The sequence below is a fragment of the Misgurnus anguillicaudatus genome, chromosome 2 (assembly GCF_027580225.2).
Source record: "Misgurnus anguillicaudatus chromosome 2, ASM2758022v2, whole genome shotgun sequence".
In the NCBI taxonomy this organism is placed as follows: Eukaryota; Metazoa; Chordata; class Actinopteri; order Cypriniformes; family Cobitidae; genus Misgurnus; species Misgurnus anguillicaudatus.
The window spans coordinates 1,602,142-1,626,804 of NC_073338.2; the positions used below are offsets into that span (position 1 = coordinate 1,602,142).

Genomic DNA, 24,663 nt, shown 5'->3' on the forward strand with positions numbered 1-24,663 from the left:
AATATTGCGATATGTTATTATATATGTAAAATGTATTTCAGTGTATTTCAGGTCCAAATATAATGGGACAGTTAGCTTAAAAGCTGTTTTATGGACGTGAATTGTGTACATGATGTGTGTTTACAGCCACAGCGTCCAAATGCCAAACTTCAACTTCAGACCACAACATGCTTCATATATGAGGAAATTATTTAACAAATACAAAATTAATGTCCATTACAGCTTTTTAATCAACTGTCCCATTACATTTGGCCCATTTAAACGACTTTAATTCCTAAATCCTAAAGACAAAATTGGAATTTGTGAATACCCTTTAAATACAGCTCAGAGTGTGCCCTCTGTCCCAATATTAATGGAGGGCACTGTATAATATATGGGCAACAGGGGTGTCATAGGTTTTGTAATTACCCTTGCCTGTAGACTTGTCAAAGTGTTATGAATCAGAACAATCTCTAATAACAGCTTATTTTTATTTATAGGACAGTCAACAAGATGACTTATTGAAAGACCTGGAAAACATCACCATGGACATATGTGTAATCAAAAAGAAAGAAGGTGTTCTTGGCGACTATGACGATATTGGAATCGTTGTTGGAGTGATGATTCTTGAGCAGCTCAATTCTGTGGCACAAGCCTGCATTGATGCTGGGTACAATCTATGTGCTTAATTTGGCGTACCCCAAAGAACTAAAATACTACTTTTTTGAAATTTTTCAGAAATTCTTTATGCAGATGGATTCTAAAGCTCTCCCCAAAAATTCAAGGACTTAAAAACGTTTTAAAGGTGCAGTGTGTAAATTTTAGCTGCATCTAGTGGTGAGGTTGCGAGTTGCAACCAACGGCTTAGTCCACGGCTCACTCCTCGCTTTTGAAACACATAGAGAAGGACAAACATGTCATCGTTGGAGACAACTTAGCAAAAAATTGTCCTTTAAGGGCTTCTGTAAAAAAATGGCAGCACAAAAAGGTGAAAAGGTCTTGTTCTAAGGCAATAAACACATAACGGTTCATTATGAAAGGTCTTTATACACCCCTGATAATATAGTTTTGTATATTATTTTGCATTTCTGTCAAAAGATCCGGTAACACTTTACAATGGGGTTCATTAGTTGACGTTAGTTAACTACATTAATTAACATGAACTAATAATGAACTGCACTTATACAGCATTTATTCATCTTTGTTAATTTCAACAATTACCAATACTTTTATAAAAATTTTGTTAATGTTAGTTAATGCACTGTGAACTAACATGAACAAGCAAATAAAGCTTTATTTATATTAACTAACGTTAACAAAGATTAATAAATACTGTAACAAATGTATTGCTCATGGTTTGTTCATGTTGGTTAATACATTAACTAGTATTGACTAATGAACCTTATTGTAAAGTGTTACCAAAGATCCTTCTAAAAATTTCACATGCACCTTTAATACTGAAATTTTGTAGCAGACATGTATGTGCATGCTCAGCATGAAATGTTAGTCCAGATGTCACAGTCTACTCTGTTTATCATTTAAGACCTGGGAATCTGTAGTTTTAAACATTTTAATAATGCTTTTAATGATTCATAACTGTTGTCTGTAAAAATGTAACACTTTTTTTTAAATAATTATTGTGCAATGCGTGAAGTCAGCACTACTGTTTTTGACTTTTGTGCTGTTTTATTGATTCACAAACATTGTGGCCTCTTTCCATCTGTGTTTTTTTATTTTATATTTTGTGAATGTGCAGTGAGCACTTGTTTTAAACACTTGTACACACAAAGAAATTTTTATTGTACATTTGCTGACATTAAAAAATAACATTAAACTTACCACTTGGTGTATTTGCAAAGCCATTTAAGGGTCATTTTTATATATTGTTTTTAAGGTTAGTGATTGCAAACAATTTCCTTAAAAATGTTGAAAGTTAGTAAATGAAATGTGTTTATTTAAATGTAGCTAAAATAAATTGATTGCAACCACTTACCTTAAAAAAAAATTATTAAATTCAATTAATAATTTTTCATCAGTCATAAATAAATAATATACAAGAATGTAGCATAATTAAATATGGCAGAAATTACTAAGCTTTTTTATACTAGGGTTACTAAATAAAATTGATTAAGTTCAACACATTTTTTTTGTTTAAATGTAGCTTAAATAAATTGATTGCAACCGCTTACCTTAAAAAAATTGATTAAATTGAATGAATCATTTTTTTCAGTGCACATTTTATGACCAATTTATGAAGAAATCCAAGTAAGCCCAAAGGGTTCACATACTTTTTCTTTCAACTGTATTGATATTGTTTTTGACTTTGCGTGTGCCAAATCTATTTATTAAATCTATTATTTTAAGGTATGGATGTGGTAATTTTGTGGTAATTTGGGATTTTTCTCAAAATGACCTTTGCTGACTCTGTTAACTTCAAACAGGTTGAAGATTCAAACAAATCATGTGTTGTTTTGAAGTTTTGTAATAGAGAATGTCAAAAATATAGAACACTAATTTTATCAAATTTGCTCATTCTGACATAATTTGTCAGCACAGCTCACAAATGATGCAGCAGCAAACATCTATATTTGTCCACACCCATGTTGATTAGAGAATTAAAAAACTGAAAATTGTTAAATTAAGGTAAATTTAAAACAGATAAAAATGTGAGATTAATTTGCGATTAATCGTGAGTTAATTCATGAAATCATGCGACAAATCTAGATTAAATGTTTTAATTAGGGCTGCAGCTATCGATTCTTTTTGTAATCGATTAATCTAGCACTGAATCAATCGATTAATCGGATAATTTTTTTGTGTGTTTTTAAACAACCAAAACAAATAATGCATAACGAAAATGACTTGGCTGTAAAATGTTCAAGCATTTGTAGGGCCCTATAAAATCCGTTTTATTTTTTCCCAAATTCCGTTTTATTTTTTCCCAAATTCCGTTTTCTCCGTTTTAATTTTTGCAAATTATGTTTTATCCGTTTTAATTTTTGGCAATTATATTTTTTACCCTTTACTTTTATTTTAGTCATAAAAAGAGTGTGCCTTTTAACGTTAATGATTAAAATGTAAATGATTTGGGGGAAAAACTGGATAACAGAATTACTTAATGACTATAAAAGATGCATTTACACACGCACATACACACGAACGCGCGCGCGCACACAACTCAATTCAATGCATTGGTTTTTTTAGTGTTGTTGCAGGAGGCTGCAACAAGGTGTCAACGCAGTGGTGCCTTCAGAAGTGCCTTAAACACATCAATCCAGCGGAACGCGATCCATATTTTATACACAATCGCTTGAAATGCATATAACTTTACAAACATACACAGGATAGTGATCTGACTTAGGACAGCATGAGCATGCAGCTCTTTGCACGTGTGAGCGAAAGAGAGACGGAGAGCGGCGCCATGATGCAGATGATTATATTTTAAATGCGAGGGATAGTTAGTTTGCCTCAGCTCGCTTGAAATGCATAAAACTGAACAAATACATGAGGATTTGTGTTCGCACTTCGGACAGATGCATGAACGCGTGCACATGAGAGAGGTACAGTGAGACAGACATGGATGAGAGGGTGCATGTATCTTTCTGCGCTCACCGTGAACAGAGTGTTGACTAAACTTCAGAGGTGTAAAGAGTAGCTGAAAGCCATACTTGAGTAAAAGTACAGATTCCTTACTGTAAAAATTACTCCACTACAAGTCACCAATTTAAATACAACTTGAGTAAAAGTATTAAAGTAACCCAATTTAAAAGTACTTAAGTATTTTTACTCGTACTGAATGTTGGCTCAAAGATGCACTAGTCCTCAACACAAAGAGACATTGTAGGTCAGTGAAAACCAAGAAAGTTTATTTATGAGGTTTTACTTCCTAATATAGAAAAGAAATCTAACACCTCAAAATTTTGACCTGGCAGAACAAACACAGATTAAACATAGTCATAGTCTTTTGATTAAAATTTAATTTAGTTTGAGTTATTTTTGTCATCTGAATTCATTTAGTTTTAGTCTAATTTTATTCAACTAAATGCCATGAGATTTTAGTCTACATTAAATTTAATTTAAACCCATATAATTTAAGTCTAGTGTCATTGTGGACTTGAATGTGCCATGCTGAAAAATATATAGCCTAACTGTTGTTATATAAATATGGTAACACTTTACAATAAGGTTCATTAGTTAACATTAGTTAGCTACATTAGTTAACATAAACTAATAATGAACTGCACTTATACAGCATTTATTAATCTTTGTTAATGTTAATTTCAATAGTTACTGATACTTTATTAAAATCTTGTTAACATTAGTTAATGCACTCTGAACTAACATGAACAAACAATTAAAGCTTACATTTTTATTAAGTAACATTAACAAAGATGAATAAATACTGTAACAAATGTATTGCTCATGGTTTGTTCAAGTTAGTTAATACATTAGCTAATGTTAACTAATCAACCTTATTGTAAAGTGTTACCAAATATTCTTATAGGCCAATCCTAAAAAAGTTATAATCTAAATATATCAAAAATTCCAGTATTAGAGTCCAGTAGGTTGTTACAGTTAATATACAGTAACAGAAATGTGCATATTAAAAACGTGAAGTTGTTCATTTGAAAGATTAATTGAAAACACATGTAGTATACGTAACACCACTATCTCACATTAAGTGCACTACATTTCTTCAGTCATGCATCCCTCTTTACAGTAAATACATTGCAGCATACTTGAGGACAGTGAAATTGTACACTTATTATCAATCTTAGGCAATCAGTACAGGACATCGCTGGTTTATTTTGGCTTATATAGTAAGTTATATCAACCAGCTCAGGTTAGCTGATAAAGTAGCATCAGAGTATATAAACATTTGTGCTTGCCTTTGAGTTGCGGGATGACCCTCCTGCAATCGCGCATCACTTTTGTTTTGATTGCAGCATCACATGTTTAACAAAGGGTGCCTTGACAGAAGCAAATGTGATATGCATCCATATGTTTGCGCTTTATCTCTTCTCTCAGATAAGACGCTAACTTTTCTCTACAGTTTATGACATACGCAGCACGCAGATGTCCCGCTACGGTGGCTCAACGCAAGCCATTCAGCGTTTGACATCAAAGTACCGCGAGACCAGACTTCTCCATATGCATTTGATTCGCTCTCGCAGTACTTTGATTTCATACGATTGCCCTGCGTGGCGCCACATGAGGTCCCTCATGTTGTGTGTGTGCGTCTAACCTCGCGACCACAGACTCTATCCATCATCACCCTCTGACACTTTCGTCTCGTTTTTATTTGAAGAATAAACAATGTAGCGAGTAACGTTAAGTGTCATTTCAAATGTAGTGGAGTAAAGAGTACAAATACCCAATCAAAAATGTAATTGAGTAGAGAGTAAAAGTTGCTTATATTTTTGATACTCAGTACAAGTACAAAGTAACCAAAAAAATACTTAAGTACAGTAACGAAGTACATTTACTTGAGTACTTTACACCTCTGCTAAACTTCCAAACTAACAGTTCTCCGGTCACATAAAAGTCATGTGAGACCTGCTCGGAACTAAGTGCTTAGCGTCGAATTTCTTAATTTTTTCGCTGACGAAAGCTGAGTCGTGGAGAGCCGCTTCGCCATGGTTTCAGTGTTTTGGAGGAGGTCTGAAATGACGGGAGGGGGCGTGTCGCCCAGATTTACTTCCCCCGGTCTGCATTTCCCCCAGACATACGTTCGTCTCCCACACAAAAACATAATTTTATTCAAAATATGTAAAATTCCGCGAAATTCCGCGTTTATACTAGATTCCGTGTTAATTAGCCAATTCCGCGATTCCGTCCGCGATTCCGTGATCGCGGAAATTATAGGGCCCTACATTTGGCTCCAAGAAATAAGCCTTTTTATTTCAATTTTTACCCATTTAGTGTTTATAAGTGCCAGTGCCAACAATTAAACACTTTAATTTATTAATATGCACAACAGGTTTCATGCTGTAATCTAGCCCTGACATCAAAGTAAATATCTGGTTTATGTACATTTCTACACCTGCAGCATTTACCATTAGGCTACTAACATATAATATATCATTTCTGGGGTGAGCGTATTTGCTATGATAACAACCTGTATGCGCGCACGCGTTCTGTGCGTGAGGAAGAGTGACACCCCATACATACATTCATTTTCAATACATACATTCATTTTCAATATAAGGCTGCATTTGGTTTGCATCACTTGCATTGCGGTGCATTTTAGGTTAAGAATCCGTTCAAAAATCACAACATCACGTCCCGCTGTATACAGTGAATGCATGCTGAAATTATTGTTGCATGGCTACATAAAAGTTTAAGCATATGTGATGCATTGCGCGATCGGTCTGACTCGCGTGAGAGAGAATAACTTCCTTATGCTAAACTCCAATAAGACAGAGATTATTATTATTATTGAACAAAATATATCAGATTACAAGTTGCCCATATATGATTGCACTGTGGTGCCGTTTTTTGGTACAAACACCTGTAGTGCACGCGTGTGTGTGTAGGGGTTCTTTTTTAATCTATACTGTCCTGCAATTGAACGTGAATACGTTTACTACTTAAAAACATCAAAGCTAAACATCATATCTAGTCAAACCGCATAACGACATCGCTACAAATACAGTATGGGATTAAAATCAGCGGAAGCTACGTTACCTTGTTTCATCGACGCTTGGTGAAACAACAGTGGATGTTTTCAGTTCAGATGCTGAATGTAATGATAATGTAATGATCCCAGACTTTAGACAGTCTCTCTCTGCCGTTTATGGACATATTCGCTCCGCCATCGCGCCAACTAAATTCAAAATACACCACGCGCTATGATGTGCTTCCTGAACATTGAACAACGGTCCGTGTGAATCAGATCTCAGCACGTGTAGTGCGCGTCTTAGGAATTTAACGAGGCTTCGAGGCAGAATTTTTGCCTCGAGAAATTTTTTGAATCGAGTAAATCGAGTAACTCGATGAATCGTTTCAGCCCTAGTTTTAATCTATTGACAGCCCTAGTAAAAACGCAAACAGACACAAACAAACCGGTAGCAAAAAAGCCAAAGGAATGCAAACAAAGCAGATGACAGGTGTGCTGGATAACAATGTGCAAACAAAGCAGACAGCAACAAGTTGTGAATGAACTACTCGTCACTTCACGTACTGCATTATTTTAGTAAAGTTTCTTATATGAATGGGCTATTTTACACATAAGATTCTAATATATCACATACTGTAGGAGACTATTTTGCTTTTGATTTAGCCTTTGAATATTTCTGTTAGAAATTATCTTAATTTGTAAGCTTACCTTATTTATGTATATCATTTAGACCATTTAGACAAATATTCTGTATGTTTACATTAAAAATATATTTTAATGTGTTAAAATTGTGTACTGTCTCTTTAAGAATTTAGGGACTGTGAAGCTGTGCTCTTTGGAATACAGTGGATTCGCACTTAACCACATCCGTGATATTTAAGATTTAAGATCATATTGTTTGTATATTTTTTATGTTCGATTTAAATTATAATTAAGATTAAAGAAAGATATTTAACTGAATCAGAAATTGGAGTACATGGATTGTTTGTCACACACAGAGCACAAATGGATTGTTTTGTCCGACACGGAGCAAGTGAAATCAAAACTAAAACTAAATGCGAACTCACACATATACTATGGAGTTTTAACACTGTTGTACAGTGCAGGGTGGATATTTTACTGGAAAGCAACAATGGCGGATCGTTCTCGTCCGTGAAAGCCAATGTAAACATCTGAGAATATATTAACATTTTTAAGATTTATTACTTTTGTGGACTACAATTGCAAGTTGATGTCACGCTTGGCAAAGATAAACATGAGACCGGATGCACTTAAGACTCGCACGTAATTTTTAAACAAAGGTATGTTATCCTGTTTTGATTTTTCATGTTCTCGTTTGCAGTCCTTGCAAAAATGAAAGTACCGCGAATGCTGAAGCATTTATTTACTAAAATAGTGCTCGGATATCACAAGTAAACCCTTAGGGGGGGTTGCACCAAAAAGAATTAGGCCTAAATCTGGTTTAAATCAAAGCTTATTTAATAGTTCTGTTGCACCAAACTTTAAACCTGTTTAAAAATAATCTGGGTTACATTTCAAATGTCATTTTGATCCAGGTTTAAAGAGCCACACAGATCCAAAATTCCCTGTATTGCAGTGTGTCATTTAGCGGTCCATCAGTGTAAACAATGTGCAAAGTAGTTGAACCAAAAAGTGCACGATTCATAAAGTTATTGGCTTCTAAAGTAGGGAGTTGAGTCTGAATCGCTGAAACAAGTCGTCATATGGATTGAATCTCCTGCCTGTCTTTTTCCACGAACACTTTGCATAATAATCTCTGCCTACAGCCTTGCCCGGGAGAAACGAAAACTATGACATGCCTACACAGACACTTCAGCTAGTTAGTGTGAAAACATCATATCACGCTGTGTTTTCAGTTTGTGTTGTTTTCACTACCAAAGGATGAAGTTATGAAGAATCAGTGGTTAAAATCACTTTTTCAAGGAGAAAAGATACCCATATGTTTCAGTACCCACTTAATTTGGAACAACATGTGTCTCCTAACCACACTTATAATCCAATCGACCAAAGCGCGTCTTAATACCAGGTGTAAAATGTTGTGAAGAAAACGCGTGACTGCCACCACCTGAACTGAGAGACTGACTGTAGTGAAGGGGGGTTGGCTGCTGTCACTACAGTGAGTGACCTGGGTCACCATTAGCAACCAGTAGGGCGCGCTCTGCTGGACAAACAAGTACTTACACCTTTTAAAGGCATTTAATGTGTTCTGTAAGAATACGTTCATATCGACTGCATATCTGCGGCTCATACGCAGATACAGATATATCTGTGACAGGCTCATATCGGCCGATAAAATCGGCAAAAAGATAAATCGGTCGGGCTCTAATGCAAGAACAAAGCTGGCCGCGCTGCGACGTCAGATCAGAAATGTCTTGCCTGCAAGTGTTTCTTTGTAACACATTACTCCCATCACTGATTAGATTTAATAAACCTATTATATATTTAAATTCATTCTCTCTTCTCAATGAGCAGCGGGTGCTGCTGCTGCTGTCCAGTCCGAGTCATTTGATTTTGAGTATCTGCCGATACCGAGTCCCAATCCGATACTTCTATAATACATAAAGAATAAAGAAGAGCGAAAAAACAGAACCAGGATGTTCCTTATGTCATGCCGCACGCATTGCTGTTTCTGTGTGGAGTCAAAAGAGTCTAACTCTCTGCCAGCGCTATATATATATATATATATATATATATATATGTACTAGGGGTGGAACAATACATGTATTCGTTTCGAACCGGTACAGGGGTCACGGTTCGGTGCATGAATTTAAACGGAGAATACACGGTATGAAAATAAAAAAACTTGCGTGCAAAATAATTAATGCAATGCGGAACTACTGTTAGATAGGCGGTTCTTTATGGACAGCTAATCTGTTGCCCCGCTTTAGCTCTGAAGCTCTGATTGGCGCCGATGCATCCGAGCTCCGCCTATGTATGTTCTCTATCAGAGCACCGTCTACATTCTGGCACTCTGCATTTTTTTATCACGTCGACGCCGGTCCAGTCAGTTAGTGAGCAGCGATGGCAAGTGGTGTTCCACAAGAGTTAGACGCTCCGCCAGCCTCTTTAAGATCGCAAGTTTGGCAAAACATCAGTTTTCCAGTCAGTTACAATAGTACAGGCGAGAGAGTGGTGGAAAAGACGAGGACTTTGCATCGGCGTTGTTCAGCAGTTGTTAGGTATGTGAGTGGAAATACATCTAATCAGGGCTCTCAAGTCTCACGCATTCACCTTGACACACACGCATTTCAGTTCAAACGCCACACTTTGTATTTCTCACGCTGAGAAGTAGGAGATAAATTGTCCTGCTATATACAACAGGCATACGCAGGGCAGTTCTGTCGAGTTCAGCTGCTTTCAGTTTTTTAAGTGTGCTAAACTTTACGCAGCGCCATCAGCGTCAGAGTACCGCGAGAAATCTTGCGGAGGAGGCTGATTTCAAATCGCTCTCGCGTTACTCTGACGTCATCCACTTGTCGTTTCTTGCAGCGCCTCGTGAAGTCGTACACACCTATTAATTCATCCTACAAGGCTATGTTTTTGTTCTTTAGTACATTGATATGAAATAAAAATGTAATTTTAAAATGTATTTAGGTAACACTTAATACATTTGAACCCATATTTGTATGAAAGATGAGTACAAGATTACTTAAAGTGGTATACATTTTTGAAATACGAGATAGTATGTTAAATGCATTTCAGTTCATATTCATGACATCTCAAAATAACACTGATAAGGACACCTATGTTTTTAAGATTAGCTTAAGTACTAAAAAAAATGCCTTCTTCATTTTTGTTTTGCTTTTCCCTCTATTGTACCGAAAGTGAATCGAACCGTGGCGCCTGAACCGAGGTACGAACCGAACCGGGACTTCTGTGTACCGTTCCACCCCTAATATGTACATGGGTTAAATTAGGGTTTGTTTTGTAGAGATACTCTGTTAGGAGGGAGGGTTTGAGGGGTAACATGTTTTATCCTAATGACAGCAAAGCCACTGGTGTGTTTCAATGACATTTTGTACCTCTGATAGGATTTTATAAGTTTCAGTTTTAAAGCTGTGCCACATGTTGACCCAAACCCAGATAACAATGAGTCGGCGGACCACCGGCGGTGCTCTGGCGGCAGAAAGCGGCATAAGGGCGTAATCGCAAACAGGTCTGATGGCGGACCGCCGCGGCAGCCGCTTTTGCATAAATTAAGCAGTCGGTCCGCCGGCTGCATGCTGGCGGCATCTCGCAACAAATGAGAGTGACGTATTCGGCGGCAAAAGTTTCATCCCCGCCAGCGGGATGCACCTATAGCCGACAGCTTGGGGCTGGCGGCATATAGAAGCCATGCGGATATTTTTTGCTATCTGGGAACTTTAAAACCTGAACTTTAAATTATGCAAATCTATGAGTCTGACGCCTATATGCATTTGGTGCACATGTCATTATGCACTATTGATCAAACTTTGAAAGAAGTTATAAGACTCAACCTTGACTAATTCTAGGCATAAGATAGGCTACCCAAAGAAACAATTAACAAGAAACAAAACATACTGATTCAGCAATATGTCTTATAAAATAGCCATAGAGATTCCCTAAGCTGGTTAAAAATAGCTATAGTTAGGTCGTAATTAATTTGCATAATCAAAATACATTATTTTATTAAAATATACAACCATTTGTATCCAGTTATCTAGTATAATGAGATGAGTGACATGGCTATACATACTTTAATGCTTTGTTTCTAGACTTTTATTAAGTTTTTTCGACGTGAGCACCATTCTTACCTCTATCTCTCATCTCTACAGTAATGTCAAATGATCCTGCGCGAATGGGCGTTCTTGAGGTTCTGAGTGAGACGCGGAGCTCCGTCTGAGCACATGGTGACAAAAACGATCAAAGTGTCGTTTAAATGAGCGGTAAAACCCCGGTTTTGTTGTGGGTTCCTTGCACGCACGAGTATGATGCCTATGATGAAAACACCTTGTTTTCTTGCGGCGCCGCAACAATCAACAGCCGGGTGGCGTCAAACTACCGCGAGAGTGATCCGCAAAATCATACGGAGGAGTTTGCTTTTAAGTCGCTCTCGCGGAACTTTGACGTCATCCGGCTGCCGGTTCTTGTAGCGCTGCATGAAGTCGAACAAGCCTATTTTCTTCTCGTCAGTTCACACGCACGCACCAGCGCAGCATGTACACTGGCGCGGAGCAGAGCGAGACCTTGATGGATTTTAAACCCTGCATATGTATCCGAGTCCTGATCGGGAGGTAACGTCCGATTCCGATCAAGTCGGAAACCATGTGATCGGGGCCGATTTCCGATGACGTGATCAGGGCCGATTTCCGATGACGTGATCGGGGCCGATTGCCGATCACGTGATCGGGGCCGATTTCCGATCACGTGATCGGATCGGGACATCCCTAGACGAAACAAACTGTGATTGGTTGTTTGACATGTCAGTCAAACATCTTGTGGGCGGGCTTTGTCCAGAAAAAGCAGCGAAAAACACCTTTAGTATTGAAGGTCTGGCTACGCGAGACTATGTAACGTGCAACTTACAAATTATGCAATGCCTATGAAGAAAGAGTCTCTCCACATATGTGGCAAGTCTAATCTAATGAAGCACCTCACATCATTACATGCTGCTACAAAATTTGTGGTTTCTCTTTAGTATCCATTTAATTAATTTAACAGATTTGAAATATTTGAACTTTAAGTAACACAATAATTACTTTCCCTGGTAAATAGTTACTTTTATAATGATGTAACGCAGTTACTAACTGAGTTACTGTTTGTGAGAAGTAACTAGTAACTATAAATAATTACTTTTTTTAAGTAACGTTCCCAACACTGATTGTGGGTAAAAAGTAGTGAACGAATTTAAGGAATTAAATTGTTCACTCAGGTCTGGACACCACTACAAAATGGCCGACAACCGATATAGTGCACAATTTGGTGGATAGGGTGAGCTGTATTTCTCAACTGAACACTCTGTTTCCATGAGTACTCATAACAGATCACCATGTCAAAATAATTACAATAAAATACATGTGCTTACAGATATTCAGGATTATTTTATTAAAGATTGAGGGTCATTTGTTTGATATTAATCTAATGCAAACTTTTTTTAAGTGAATGCAAATATTAATGCAAACCTGTTTTTAAGTCTTTGAAATGTATGGGTATATTTTGAATCTAGAATCAGGTTGCGTATTCTGCATATGTACATCACTTTGGGTTTGGAGAAAACTAATGAATGATTGTAATGAATGTTGTTAAAAGAATGAACTGAAAACTCGCAACATTTTAATTTAATGCTATGGTCACTCTGAGCTGTTACCATGGCAAAATACAGAATGCTGGAATTAACTTATGACTCTTTGCTCTCTTAACATTCTGATGCTCAATGTGACGCAAGCCTGTACCAACATCAGGATTTTGAGAGACCTGATTCTGGGATAACTTTTTTAGGGGCGGTTTCCCGGACAGGGTTTAGACTAGTCATAGACTAAAATAAATGTAAGAGGTGTCCAAACTGAAAACATATTGCACTGACATATCTTAAGATACATCAGTCCCCTTTGTTTTGCTTTAAAATGCACACAAGTAATGCTTTTAGTAAGGCATGTTTGTTAAAACTAGTTATATTTCATAATTAAACTAAGGCCTAGTCCTGACTTAAGATGATCCCTGTTCGGGAAATCACCCCTTAAAGTTTTGTTTTAAAACCTACTGTTAGTCTGTAACTGTGCCCGTCAAAAAACTCTTTGATCGAAATAAGAAGTAATATTTTCCTGATAATGCCCCTTAAAGTCTCTGAAACACACAGAGGCATTACTGTTAATACAGTACCTGATGCTGTTAAATAGTGTAAATGTAACTGTGCTCCTGTATTGCACAGTGGTAGAGCATTGCTTTAGCAGCAAAAAGGTCATGGGAACACAAGTTGGTAAAATGTAATGCACCGTAAGTCGCTTTGTATAAAAGCATCTACCAAATGCATAAATGTAGTATAATGGTCTCTGTAGGAAACAATAATAAAATCCTACTGGACTAAGACCCAAAACACACACAAAGGAAATCTCATCTGTAATGTTTTTAACGGTAAACTGAAGGTTCATAATGGTATTTATAAAAGTAACCAGTTTTAGTTTGTATCATCACGGATGGTCCGCTGAAACCGATTTATACTACTTTATGAATACTTTTTACTTCACAAACAGTTCTCTCTTAATGATGAACACACTCGTGCCACCAGAAGAATCTGACTATTTACTCCGCATAAATCCTACATTCAAGTACTAGTCTAGTTTATCTACATTAAACGCACATCTTGTTTCTCCAATCGACCAGGAACTCTGTCAATGTGCAACATATTTCAATAAAGAGGACGTTTTAGTTCTGAAGCTTGCAGGATGTTCATTTCATGATGACATCCTGTATAACAAAATATCAAGTTAAAATTGATTCTTTAATTCACCGCTCCTTTAATTCAAGCAATATTTTGAAAAAGGATGGAGCTCTATATTATTGTTATCTAGTTTCGAACTAATTAACGTTAAGTGCACTAATTAAAGACAAAACAATTACGTGAATGCGTGAGACTGAGAGCTGCTTAAAACAAAACAAAAAAGCTTAACGTGCGATGATGATTAAAGCGTGTTGTGTTAATATTCTAGACCTGCTAACTTAGCTGTTGTGCTTTTTAATATCTGACTTCCGCCTTGTAATATGATATCGCTGTCTTAATGTATAAACCAAGTTAAGTATGTTTGTTCTCTTACTTACCAGCAAAACCAAGTCCGTCATCTTTCTGGACCTCTTTTTCATCGTGTACTCGACGCCACAGGGGTGATAGCACCTTGGACATAAAGCACTGCACGACACTCACCATTATTATGATTTCAGCGTCTGCAAAAAGAAAACGTCTATTTAATGCAAGACTGCAGTTTGTCCATGACTATTTAGTTATTCTAACTCCATAAAAGTGCTATAAACTATCAGTTAATCAACGACAAGACCTAAAAACATTTGTTTTTAAAGTTCTCGGCTATGGATAAAAGACATACCTGTATTAAAACCGAGACACCGATGGCACGTGTTGCGTATGGAAGTTTGATCATAGGCTTGTTAGACTTTATGCGGCGCCGCAAGAACCGACAAACGGATGACGTCAAAGTTCCGCGAGAGCGATTTAAAAGCAAACTACTCCGTATGATTTCGCGAATCGCTCTCGCGGTACTTTGACGTCATCCGACTGTGATTCTTGCGGCGCCACATGAAGTCGAAGAAGCATAAAATTACACGACAACCACATGATAAAAGTCAACTGCTGATGTAAAAGTCCAATCTGGTAGCCATAGTAAAAAATAGTTTTTATGGAAGATACATTATGAAATTAATCATATGCAAATAAATACAATTATAAACTTTATAAAAAAAAAAGATTTTATTCAGCGCTTTTTACAATTGTTTATCCAAAGCTGCTTTACATAAAAAAATAGAAACAAAGAAAACACAGAGAAGCAACAACAAATGCATGGCAGTTTTTAAACATAGTTTAGAAGGTAGAATTAGAGAGTTTAAATGTGAAGAATTCTACCTTAGATCCTCACGTGCAGAATGTTTTTATTATTGTGTTTTTTAGTTTATTCCTAATCATTTATTTACATAGTCATCATAATCATTTTATAATCATTAGTTATGCATATAATTTTTAATTTGATTATTCAATATTATTTGTATTATTATCCATTTCATTATTATCATTTTTATCATTATATTTTCATTTATTTGTTCATTCATTCATTCATTATATTTCTATATTTTATTATACTATTCATTCATTCATTCATTCGTTATATTTCTATGTTTCATATATCTTATTGATTTCATTGTTGTTCAGTCTTATAGTTGTCTCACATTTGTGAGTTTCATGAGCTTTTCCCAAGACAAAAGTAAAGACATATTAAAGACATATCCAAAGACATTTTTAAAAAGCATGGTGTAAAATTCAAAGAATGAAAACCCTAGAATCGAAGTGAATCCCTTGGACTAAATGTAGAAATTGAAAAGTGAAAATGCAAAATCAAGACAAACATAAGAGATAAAAAAAAGTTATGGAGGGAACGCTGCATCAAGATTAAAGATTTTTTTATTAGTCACATACACAATTATATAGAGCATATATAATCAGCAGTGAAATGTGAGTCAGGTCCACTACATGGACAGTGCAATTATTAAAGTTAACAACACAGTTGAACAATACACTCTAAAAAATGCTGGGTTGTTTTTAACCCAGGGCTGGGTCACTATTGGACAGAACACACTGCCGGGTTAAAATGACCCAACGGCTGAGTTATTTTAACCCAACTGCTGGGTTGTTTCAACATGGTTGATTGACAATAACCCAGCAATTGGGTTAAAACTGTCTGCGCAGCCAACGTTGCAGCCCCTGCCGTCTGCGCAGCCACCGTTGCAGCCCCTGCCGTCTGCGCAGCCACCGCTGCAGCCCCTGCCGTCTGCGCAGCCACCGCTGCAGCCCCTGCCGTCTGCACAGCCACCGCTGCAGCCCCTGCCGTCTGCGCAGCCCGTCGCAGCGCCCCCTGTCACGGACCCTGTCTCGTCTCCGCTGCCGGAAGCGGCGCCCCCTGTCACGGACCCTGTCTCGTCTCCGCTGCCGGAAGCAGCGCCCCCTGTCACGGACCCTGTCTCGTCTCCGCTGCCGGAAGCAGCGCCCCCTGTCACGGACCCTGTCTCGTCTCCGCTGCCGGACGCAGCGCCCCCTGTCTCGTCTCCGCTGCCGGACGCAGCGCCCCCTGTCACGGTCCCTGTCTCGTCTCCGCTGCCGGCCGTAGCGCCCCCTGTCACGGCCCCTGTCTCGTCTCCGCTGCCGGCCGCAGCGCCCCCTGTCTCACCGGCTCCTTCTGTTGCTTCCTCCCCTGCACAGTCATCCTGTTCATCTGCCTGGTCCCCTGCCACTGTCTCCATGTCCTCCCTGAACTCTCTCCCCTACCCTGTGAGTCCTGGCTTGCCCCCGTCTTCTCCTTTGTCTACCCCTACCACGCCCTGGAACCCTGCCTTGCCTCCTTTTGTTCCCCTTTCCCAGCCTGCATCCTCTAGCAAGCCTGTTCCCTCCAAGAGCCCCACCAAGCCTGCCCGGACTCCTCGTCCCAAGCCCTCTACTACCCCTGAACCCAAGACCCCTTGCCCACCCAGCTCCACCCTACCTGGACTTCCTTTTGTCAACTCTGTTTTGCCTCCGCCCCCCCTCCCTTGTTTGTTGTTTTTATTGTGTCACCCCAACCCCTTTGTAGTGTATTCTTGTCTGCCCCTATGTATATTTGTCATGTTTTCTTGGTGTATGTCTATCTGTCAGTCTGTCTTGTCCCGTGTCTAGTGTTCCCCTGGGGAGCGTCTGGAAGCCGCTCCTTTAGGGGGGGATTCTGTCATGGTTCTGCCATCTTGTCCTTTGTTTAATCTTGTCTTGTGGCAGAATCATGACAGACCCATGTTTTGTGTGGGTTCACATGGTCTTAGTATTGGTTTACTAGACCACGTGTTCCCTGTGTCTTGTCTCTTTTACCCCCCTCCCTTGTTGTTCTCATCTTCATTGTTTAACTCCTGCCACCTGTTGCCCTCATTAGTTGTCCTCTATTTAAGATCCTTGTGTTTGTTGTCCTGTGCTTGTGCATTGTTTCCAAAGTCCTGTAAGTACGCTGTCCAAAGTCTAGTCTAGTCAAGTGTATAATATAGTTGTGTTTTGTCAAGTTCATTGTTTAGTGTAGCCCTGTTTTGTGTTTTAGTGTAGTTTAGTGTCTGCCCTGATTAGTGTTCACTCCTGTTCTAGTTGTGCTGTTTCTGTTGTTTTGCCCCCTCGTGGGTTTTGTTTTCTGTTTTATTCATTAATAAATATCCTTAGTTAACCCTTTGTTGTCTGCATTTGGGTTCATCCTACACCACATAACATAAATAAATGAATAATGAATAAACAAACAATAATGTAATAATAAAAAGGATAATAATAAAATTGATAATGATAAAATATTATTAATAATCAAATAAACAATGATATGGATAACCAATGATTATAAAATAATTATGTAAATAAATGGTTAGTGTTACGTTCCTCTAATGTTTTGTGGAAGTTTTCGGAAACACAAAAAGAGTCCTACACAAACATTTGTGGAGTTTGCTAGGGAGAAGGGAGTATTGTTTGATAAATGGTGTTCTGCTAGTAAGGTAAATGATTTTGATTCCTTAAGAGAGCTGATGCTGTTGGAGGAATTTAAGGATTGTTTAGCGGAACGCATAGTTGTGTATCTTAATGAGCAGAAAGTGACTACTTTGTCGCACGCAGCCGTACTCGCAGATGAGTTTATTTTAACTCATAAGAATGTATTTTCTTCTACACGTCACGTTCAAAATTTAGCTCTGCTAATAAAGAAGAGCGTGAATGCTTTTACTGTCACAAGAAAGGGCATGTTATCGCTGATTGTTTGGCGTTGAAACGAAAACAGCAACCGCCACCAAAAAGCGTTGGGTTTGTTAAAACTGTTAAGTCCGCGGTCAAAGTACAACCTGTAGAGAAATTTGACGAAAGTTACCGACCTTTTGTGTCAAATGGGTTAATATCTCTGTCGGGAAAAAGTGCAGACCAGAAAGAGATAAAAATACTCAGGGACACTGGTGCTATGCAATCTTTTATTGTGGCAGGTAAATTACAATTATCTGAGGATACTTTCTGTGGCTCTAGTGTGATTGTGCAGGGAATTGAGATGGGTTGCGTGAAGTTTCCGCTTCATCGAGTGCACTTACAGAGTGAATTGTGCACTGATTTTGTAAGGGTCGCTGTATGTCCTTCTCTTCCTGTGAAAGGTGTGGATTTTATTCTCGGAAATCAGGGCCGCATTAACACTGTAAGGGGCCCCTGGGCTTTATCATTTTGTGTGGCCCTTTATCCACCAGAATTGCAGCCTATTCACACAATCTTTATAATCACTAAGTGCAAGTTGTCATGCTTTTATTTTGCTGGAATAAATGGAATTACAAAATATTAAAACCATATCAGAATGCCCGCAATATACACAAATATCACTGCATAACATATGCACATAGTCCTAGGTGACCCGAATAGTCTAAGATTCGATGCTTTGACAGGAGAAGCCTGATTCGACTACTGCACAGTCAATTGTCGCAGATGTGTTATAAAATTGAGGATCATTTAATTTTGGCTGTATAAGAGTGCACAGTATCTGATTTCACATTTAACAGCTTTCTCCCAATATAAAAAATAAACATCCTATTATGATAATACTAAGTAAATAATATAGTAGCTTTCAATAAATATTTTTAAAGTCTGTTAATAGCCTAAATCCCGTGACAGGGCTAGACGTCCATATCCAGAAACCATTGCAAAGTCTCTTTGTTTCTGCAATTAAAAAGACAAAACAGGTAATTCTATACTTTCGTTATTTTAAAATTAATTTTAATATTTCCTTGTTTTTATTTAATTTATAGATTATTTAGTGTTATCTGATTAAACTATTTGTGGGTTTTATTCCCCTGCGCATTTACGCATTTTGCACCCATGTTCTGCACCTATTGATTCTGACTTTATTTTGTTTTTATTTTTTATTAATTATAAAGGTAAATTCTGATCTAATTTAAGTTCTGTAAGTTTTGGATTGCTTTTCGTTGTGTCGATGTTACGCGGTTGCATGCTGTCACATTCAACTGTGCTAGGTGCTCTGCGTGATCATATTTAGGCATTCATCAAACGTAACATCAAAACTGATTTTTTTCGACAAGTATAAGTTTTAAAATGTATTTTAAAAGGTTGCTTAACTTGTCAAAAGTTGAGCTACAAAACAGGTAAGCCGTTTTTGTGAATACAGAGATGATCAAAGTGAAAGTAAGCAATCAGATATTTCTGTGCAAAATAATAAAGCATATATAGTGTCTATAAAATCCTTAATTTCAGTGTTTTTTGGTTATAAATGAACCGTTTAAGTAATTGTATATAAAGCTTGTTTTTTATAATTTACAGTAACGGGTAGCACAAACTATATGTAATTTCTCGTCTTTTATTTCCTTGCCACGCTAAATCTCAAAATGAAACAATCGCTGAACTTAGCCCTGGATTCCGAGGCAGAATCTAATTTGTTATTTATTAGATTTAGTTATCAAAAATGTTTTGTGTAATATCTTTGTGTGCTGTTCTGTACATCTTGGCTTTAAAATGTTACGAGGAATCATTTAATGAATGATTATATACACGTTGTCTTTCATATTAAGATAAAAACGCGTCCTCAGTTTAGTCTTTGTTCATCACTTGAAAGGCACTTTTGGTCACTTTATCAGAAAGCTGTCCGTGTTGCCTTCAGAAATGCAATAATGGATATTTCAGACAGAAATTTTAAAAAGCTCACTAATGATTGCAGGGTAGCCTATAGTAAGTGAGAGATTTTCTTGCGCAGGAACTGCATTCACGCACGGACATTCAAAGCAAAGCAATTAAGCATAATTTTAAAGGGAGTATCAACTTTTTATAAAATGCGGCAGTTATTTTTTTCCGGCAACTTGGGGCCCTTCCCAGCCCGAGGCCCTGGGCTTAAGCCCAGGTAAGCCCATGCATTAATGCGGCCCTGTCGGAAATGACCTAGCAGGTGGAAAAATAATGCCTGTTGTAGAGGTTGTCGATAAACCAGATACGTTATGTGACTCACTGTCTGAAGCTTACCCTGATATTTTCCCAGCCTGCGCCGTTACCCGTGCTCAGTCACGAAAAGTCGGTGATGTAGTGAATATGTCTACTTCATTTATGTGTCCACTGTTGTCAGGTGATACATTCAATATGAATCTTGAAACGAAAAATTGTTCAAAAACCGAAGACCTATAGGTGAGATGAAGTCAGATGCAGAAATGCTTAATTTGCCAGTGTCACGGGAGAAAATTATCACCGCGCAGAAAGAGGATAAAACTCTTGCGACTTGTTTTAATTCTGCTATTTCACTTGATGTGGCTAAGGATAAGAAATGTGCTTACTTCCTAAATAATGACTTACTGATGCGAAAGTGGTGTGCTAACGCTGACGAGATTTTAGATTGGAATATTGTATATCAAATTGTGGTTCCGTTTCCCTATCGTCAACACGTTTTGTGCTTGGCTCATGATCACCAGCTAGCTGGTCACCTAGGAGTTACAAAGACATACAATCGGATTTTAAGACACTTTTTTTGGCCTGGGTTGAAGAAAGATGTTGTTCGCTATTGCCGTACTTGTCATACATGTCAGGTTATTGGAAAGCCAAATCGAAAAATTCTACCCACGCCTTTATCTCCAATACCTGCGATGGGAGAACTGTTTGAACATGTGTTGGTGGACTGTGTTGGTCCATTACCAAAAACGAAGTCTGGTAATCAGTTTTTATTAACTGTTATGTGTATGGCCACCCGATTTCCCGAGGCGATTCCACTAAGAAAAATTACTGCACCTGTTATTTGTAAGGCATTAGTGAAGTTCTTTTCTACATTCGACTTCCAAAGATAATAGAAACTGATCAAGGTACAAATTTTTTATCAAAACTTTTCAATCAAGTACTGGAAACCTTGAACATTTCGCACCGAGTCTCAAGTGCATACCACCCGCAGACTCAGGGCGCACTTGAGAGGTTTCACCAAACCCTTAAGTCGATGTTAAGGAAATATTGTCATAATACCGCTAAAGACTGGGATGAGGGGATTCCTTTAGTTTTATTTGCCGTAAGAGAGACTACTCAGGAATCTTTCGGATTTTGCCCCGCTGAGCTTGTGTTCGGACATCAAGTTAGAGGTCCACTAAAAGTTCTTAAAGATCACATCTTAGAGCCTACACGGAGTTCACAGACAAATGTATTGGATTATGTATGCACTTTTCGGGAACGTCTTCATACTGCTTGGTCGTTGGCTAAGGAGTCGCTTTGCGAGTGCTCAAGAAGACATGAAGCACAAATATGATAGGCAGGCGGTAGCGCGATCATTTCAACCTGGTGATGAAGTGCTTGTGTTGTTACCTGTGGCAGGATCATCTTTGTCTGCTCGTTTCTGTGGTCCATATGTTGTGAAAAAGAAGATGAGTGAAACTGATTATATGTTGTGCACACCTGACCGAAAACGTAAAACCCGTGTTTGTCATCTTAACATGTTAAAAGCTTACGTCAGAGAGTCTTCAATGTCAACGACAAGTGCTGCAGAGACTGCAGGGCCTGCTGTCTCGTCTGTTGCGATAGCCGTGGATTTGACGCCACCGTCTGATATGTTGGATGCGGATACAGATGGCGTGGTGTTTCGTCATGATTTTCAGCAGACTGCAAGGTTAGAAAATTCTGAGATTTTGAAAGATCTTTCCTCATATCTTGACCATTTAACTGTGACTCAGAGAATAGACATTGTGAAGTTACTCAGTGATTTTAAATGTTTATTTGGTGATGTTCCTACGCAAACAAATGTTCTGAAACATGACATTAATGTGGACGGTGCTCGACCTATAAAGCAACATGCATACCGCGTAAATTCATTGAAACGATCGGTTATGCGTAAAGAGGTTGAGTATTTGCTGGAAAACAATTTGGCTAAGCCAAGTTGCAGTCCCTGGTGTTCTCCGTGTTTATTGGTCCCAAAACCTGACGGTACATTCAGATTTTGTACAGATTACCGTAAAATAAATGCTGTGACTGTACCGAATAGTTACCCGTTACCTCGCATGGAAGATTGCGTTGACAATATTGGGTCTGCACGTTTTGTTACAAAACTTGATATGCTGAAAGGGTACTGGCAAGTTCCGCTCACTTCACAAGCTTCAGATATTTCAGCTTTTGTAACACCAGATAATTTCCTGCAATATACAGCAATGGCTTTCGGATAAAGAAACGCTCCCGCAGCTTTCCAGCGTCTCGTTAATATTGTTTTACGAGATGTGCCAAACTGCAACGCATACCTCGATGACTTGGTGTTGTATTCGTTGAACTGGAAAGAACACATTTGTCTGTTGAGAACTGTATTTGAACGACTGATGAAAGCAAACTTGACACTAAATTTAGCAAAATGTGAATTTGGTAAAGCAACTGTTACTTACCTTGGAAAGGAGGTCGGACAAGGCCAAGTTCGACCAGTAGCGGCTAAAGTCACGGCGATAACAAATTTTCCCATTCCTACGACCCGGAGAGAATTGCGAAGATTTTTGGGTATGGCAGGCTATTATCGTAGCTTTTGTAAGAATTGTAGTGAGTCCTCTTACTTCACTACTTAGCCCGACGAAATCTTACGTGTGGTCTGCTGAGAGCCAGCATGCTTTCGAGTCAGTTAAAACCCTGATGTGTAATGCACCTGTTTTAATGGCACCGGACTGTACAAAGTGTTTTAAACTAGAGGTGGATGCAAGCTCTGTGGGTGCTGGTGCTGTTCTTATACAGGAGGATGAGAATGGTATCGAACATCCAGTTAGTTATTATTCTCGGAAGTTTAATAAACATCAGCTGAACTATTCAACGATTGAAAAGGAAGCTCTTGCTTTATTGCTCGCGTTACAACACTTTGAAGTTTACCTTGGTTCCAGTAGCTTACCAGTGGTGGTCTATACAGATCACAACCCCCTTGTGTTTTTGACTCGCATGTACAATCAAAATCAGCGCTTAATGCGCTGGGCTCTTATTGTCCAGAGTTTTAATCTTGAGATTAAACATAAAAAGGGTTCGGAAAATGTGTTGGCTGATGCTCTCTCGAGAGTATGATGTACTTCAAGTATGATGTACTTGTTATTTTCACAAAACTAGTTTGTTCTTAAGTGTGGGAGTGTTATGTTCCTCTAATGTTTTGTGGAAGTGCTTGTGTTTTTTTCTCTCTCTCTTTCTCTCCCTCTGTCACTTCTTAGGAAATCCCTAATACTGATTGGCAAAGAGACTGCCAATCATCATTGGCGTTGGCCTATCACCGTAATGATCTCCAGCTGGCAGAGTTCAAAAGACCGGATTTCGATGCAAGAAACCCCAGCGCCCTTGTCTTTGCACTCAAACTTGTTGTTGTTACTAGTTGACATTAGGTGTTTAGTATTGTTACTTATGTTAGCCTTTGTTATTGGAAATAGCACTTTTACACTGTCTTTATGAGCAATGTCTCTAGTTGCTTCTTTGGGTTAAACCAGAGGAGGTGAGACAGGTAAGAGGTCGCGCGACTTCCATCGCACTCACGCAGGTAACTCGTTTGTCTAACACACTAGGTAAGAGGTGACTGCCACCCCCTGTATGTTTTATTTTCCTTAGATTAGAGTAGGGAAGCATACGGCGCGCGGCGCTGAAAACTTTCTTTCCATGTGTTTGTTTTTAGTTAGGTAAGCGGGTTTAAATAGTCAGTTGGGTTTTGTTATATTTAATTTCTTTGCTATGGCGTCGCCAACATCTCATTTTCTCTGGTCATATTTGTTTGTTAATTGTCCATTTACTATATTATTTCACTTCTTAATAAATTTTCACTTAACTGTCAATTTTTGTTGTTGCATTTTCTTTTGCCCACACACTTTTGAATTACCACAAAAACTAAATAAATGTTGCTCCTTTAACCTGGACATTATATCAAAGGTCGTAACAGTTAGGAATAAACTAAAAAACCAGTAATAAAAACATTCTGCACGTCAGGATCTAAGGTAGGATTCTTCATACTGTAGTCTCAAATATGAAGATAATCAGGAATGTACAAGAGGCAAATGTGCAAACAGGTTGACACTTTCAGTATGTAAAGTGAGGTAGCGAAAGCTGTGTTTTACGGCTCAACAGCTTATCAAAACGTATTTCTGGGTCCTTTGGCTTGTTAGCTGTACATATTGTCACACAGCAGCCTTCAGGCATTATTCAGTTTTTTGTTATAAGCCAGAAATGACAAGGAGGCGGCCTCTCACAATACAAAGTCAATGGAGACGGTTTGCTTTCCCCCCGGTGGGCATGGTTTTCAGGTTATGACGCGCTGCGCTCTGTCTCTATTCGCCTTCAGATTAAATGATTTTTAAGATCATAGTTAACATTTTAG

At 38.3% G+C, this 24,663-nt stretch overlaps 1 protein-coding gene across 4 annotated transcripts in view; it reads right to left on the reverse strand.

Moving 5' to 3' along the window:
* Window positions 1-14,803, reverse strand: part of mov10l1 (Mov10 like RNA helicase 1) — a 221,507-nt gene extending 206,704 nt beyond the window's left edge. For all 4 annotated transcript variants that reach the window (XM_055201125.2, XM_055201124.2, XM_073871734.1 and 1 more), the window contains exons 1-2: window positions 14,677-14,803; window positions 14,396-14,518 (exon numbers count right to left, since the gene is read on the reverse strand). In XM_055201125.2, coding sequence (XP_055057100.2) covers window positions 14,396-14,501 — 106 coding nt within the window. In that variant the 5' untranslated portion in view covers window positions 14,502-14,518; window positions 14,677-14,803. The remainder of the gene's footprint in view (window positions 1-14,395; window positions 14,519-14,676) is intronic.
* Window positions 14,804-24,663: the final 9,860 nt, after the last annotated feature.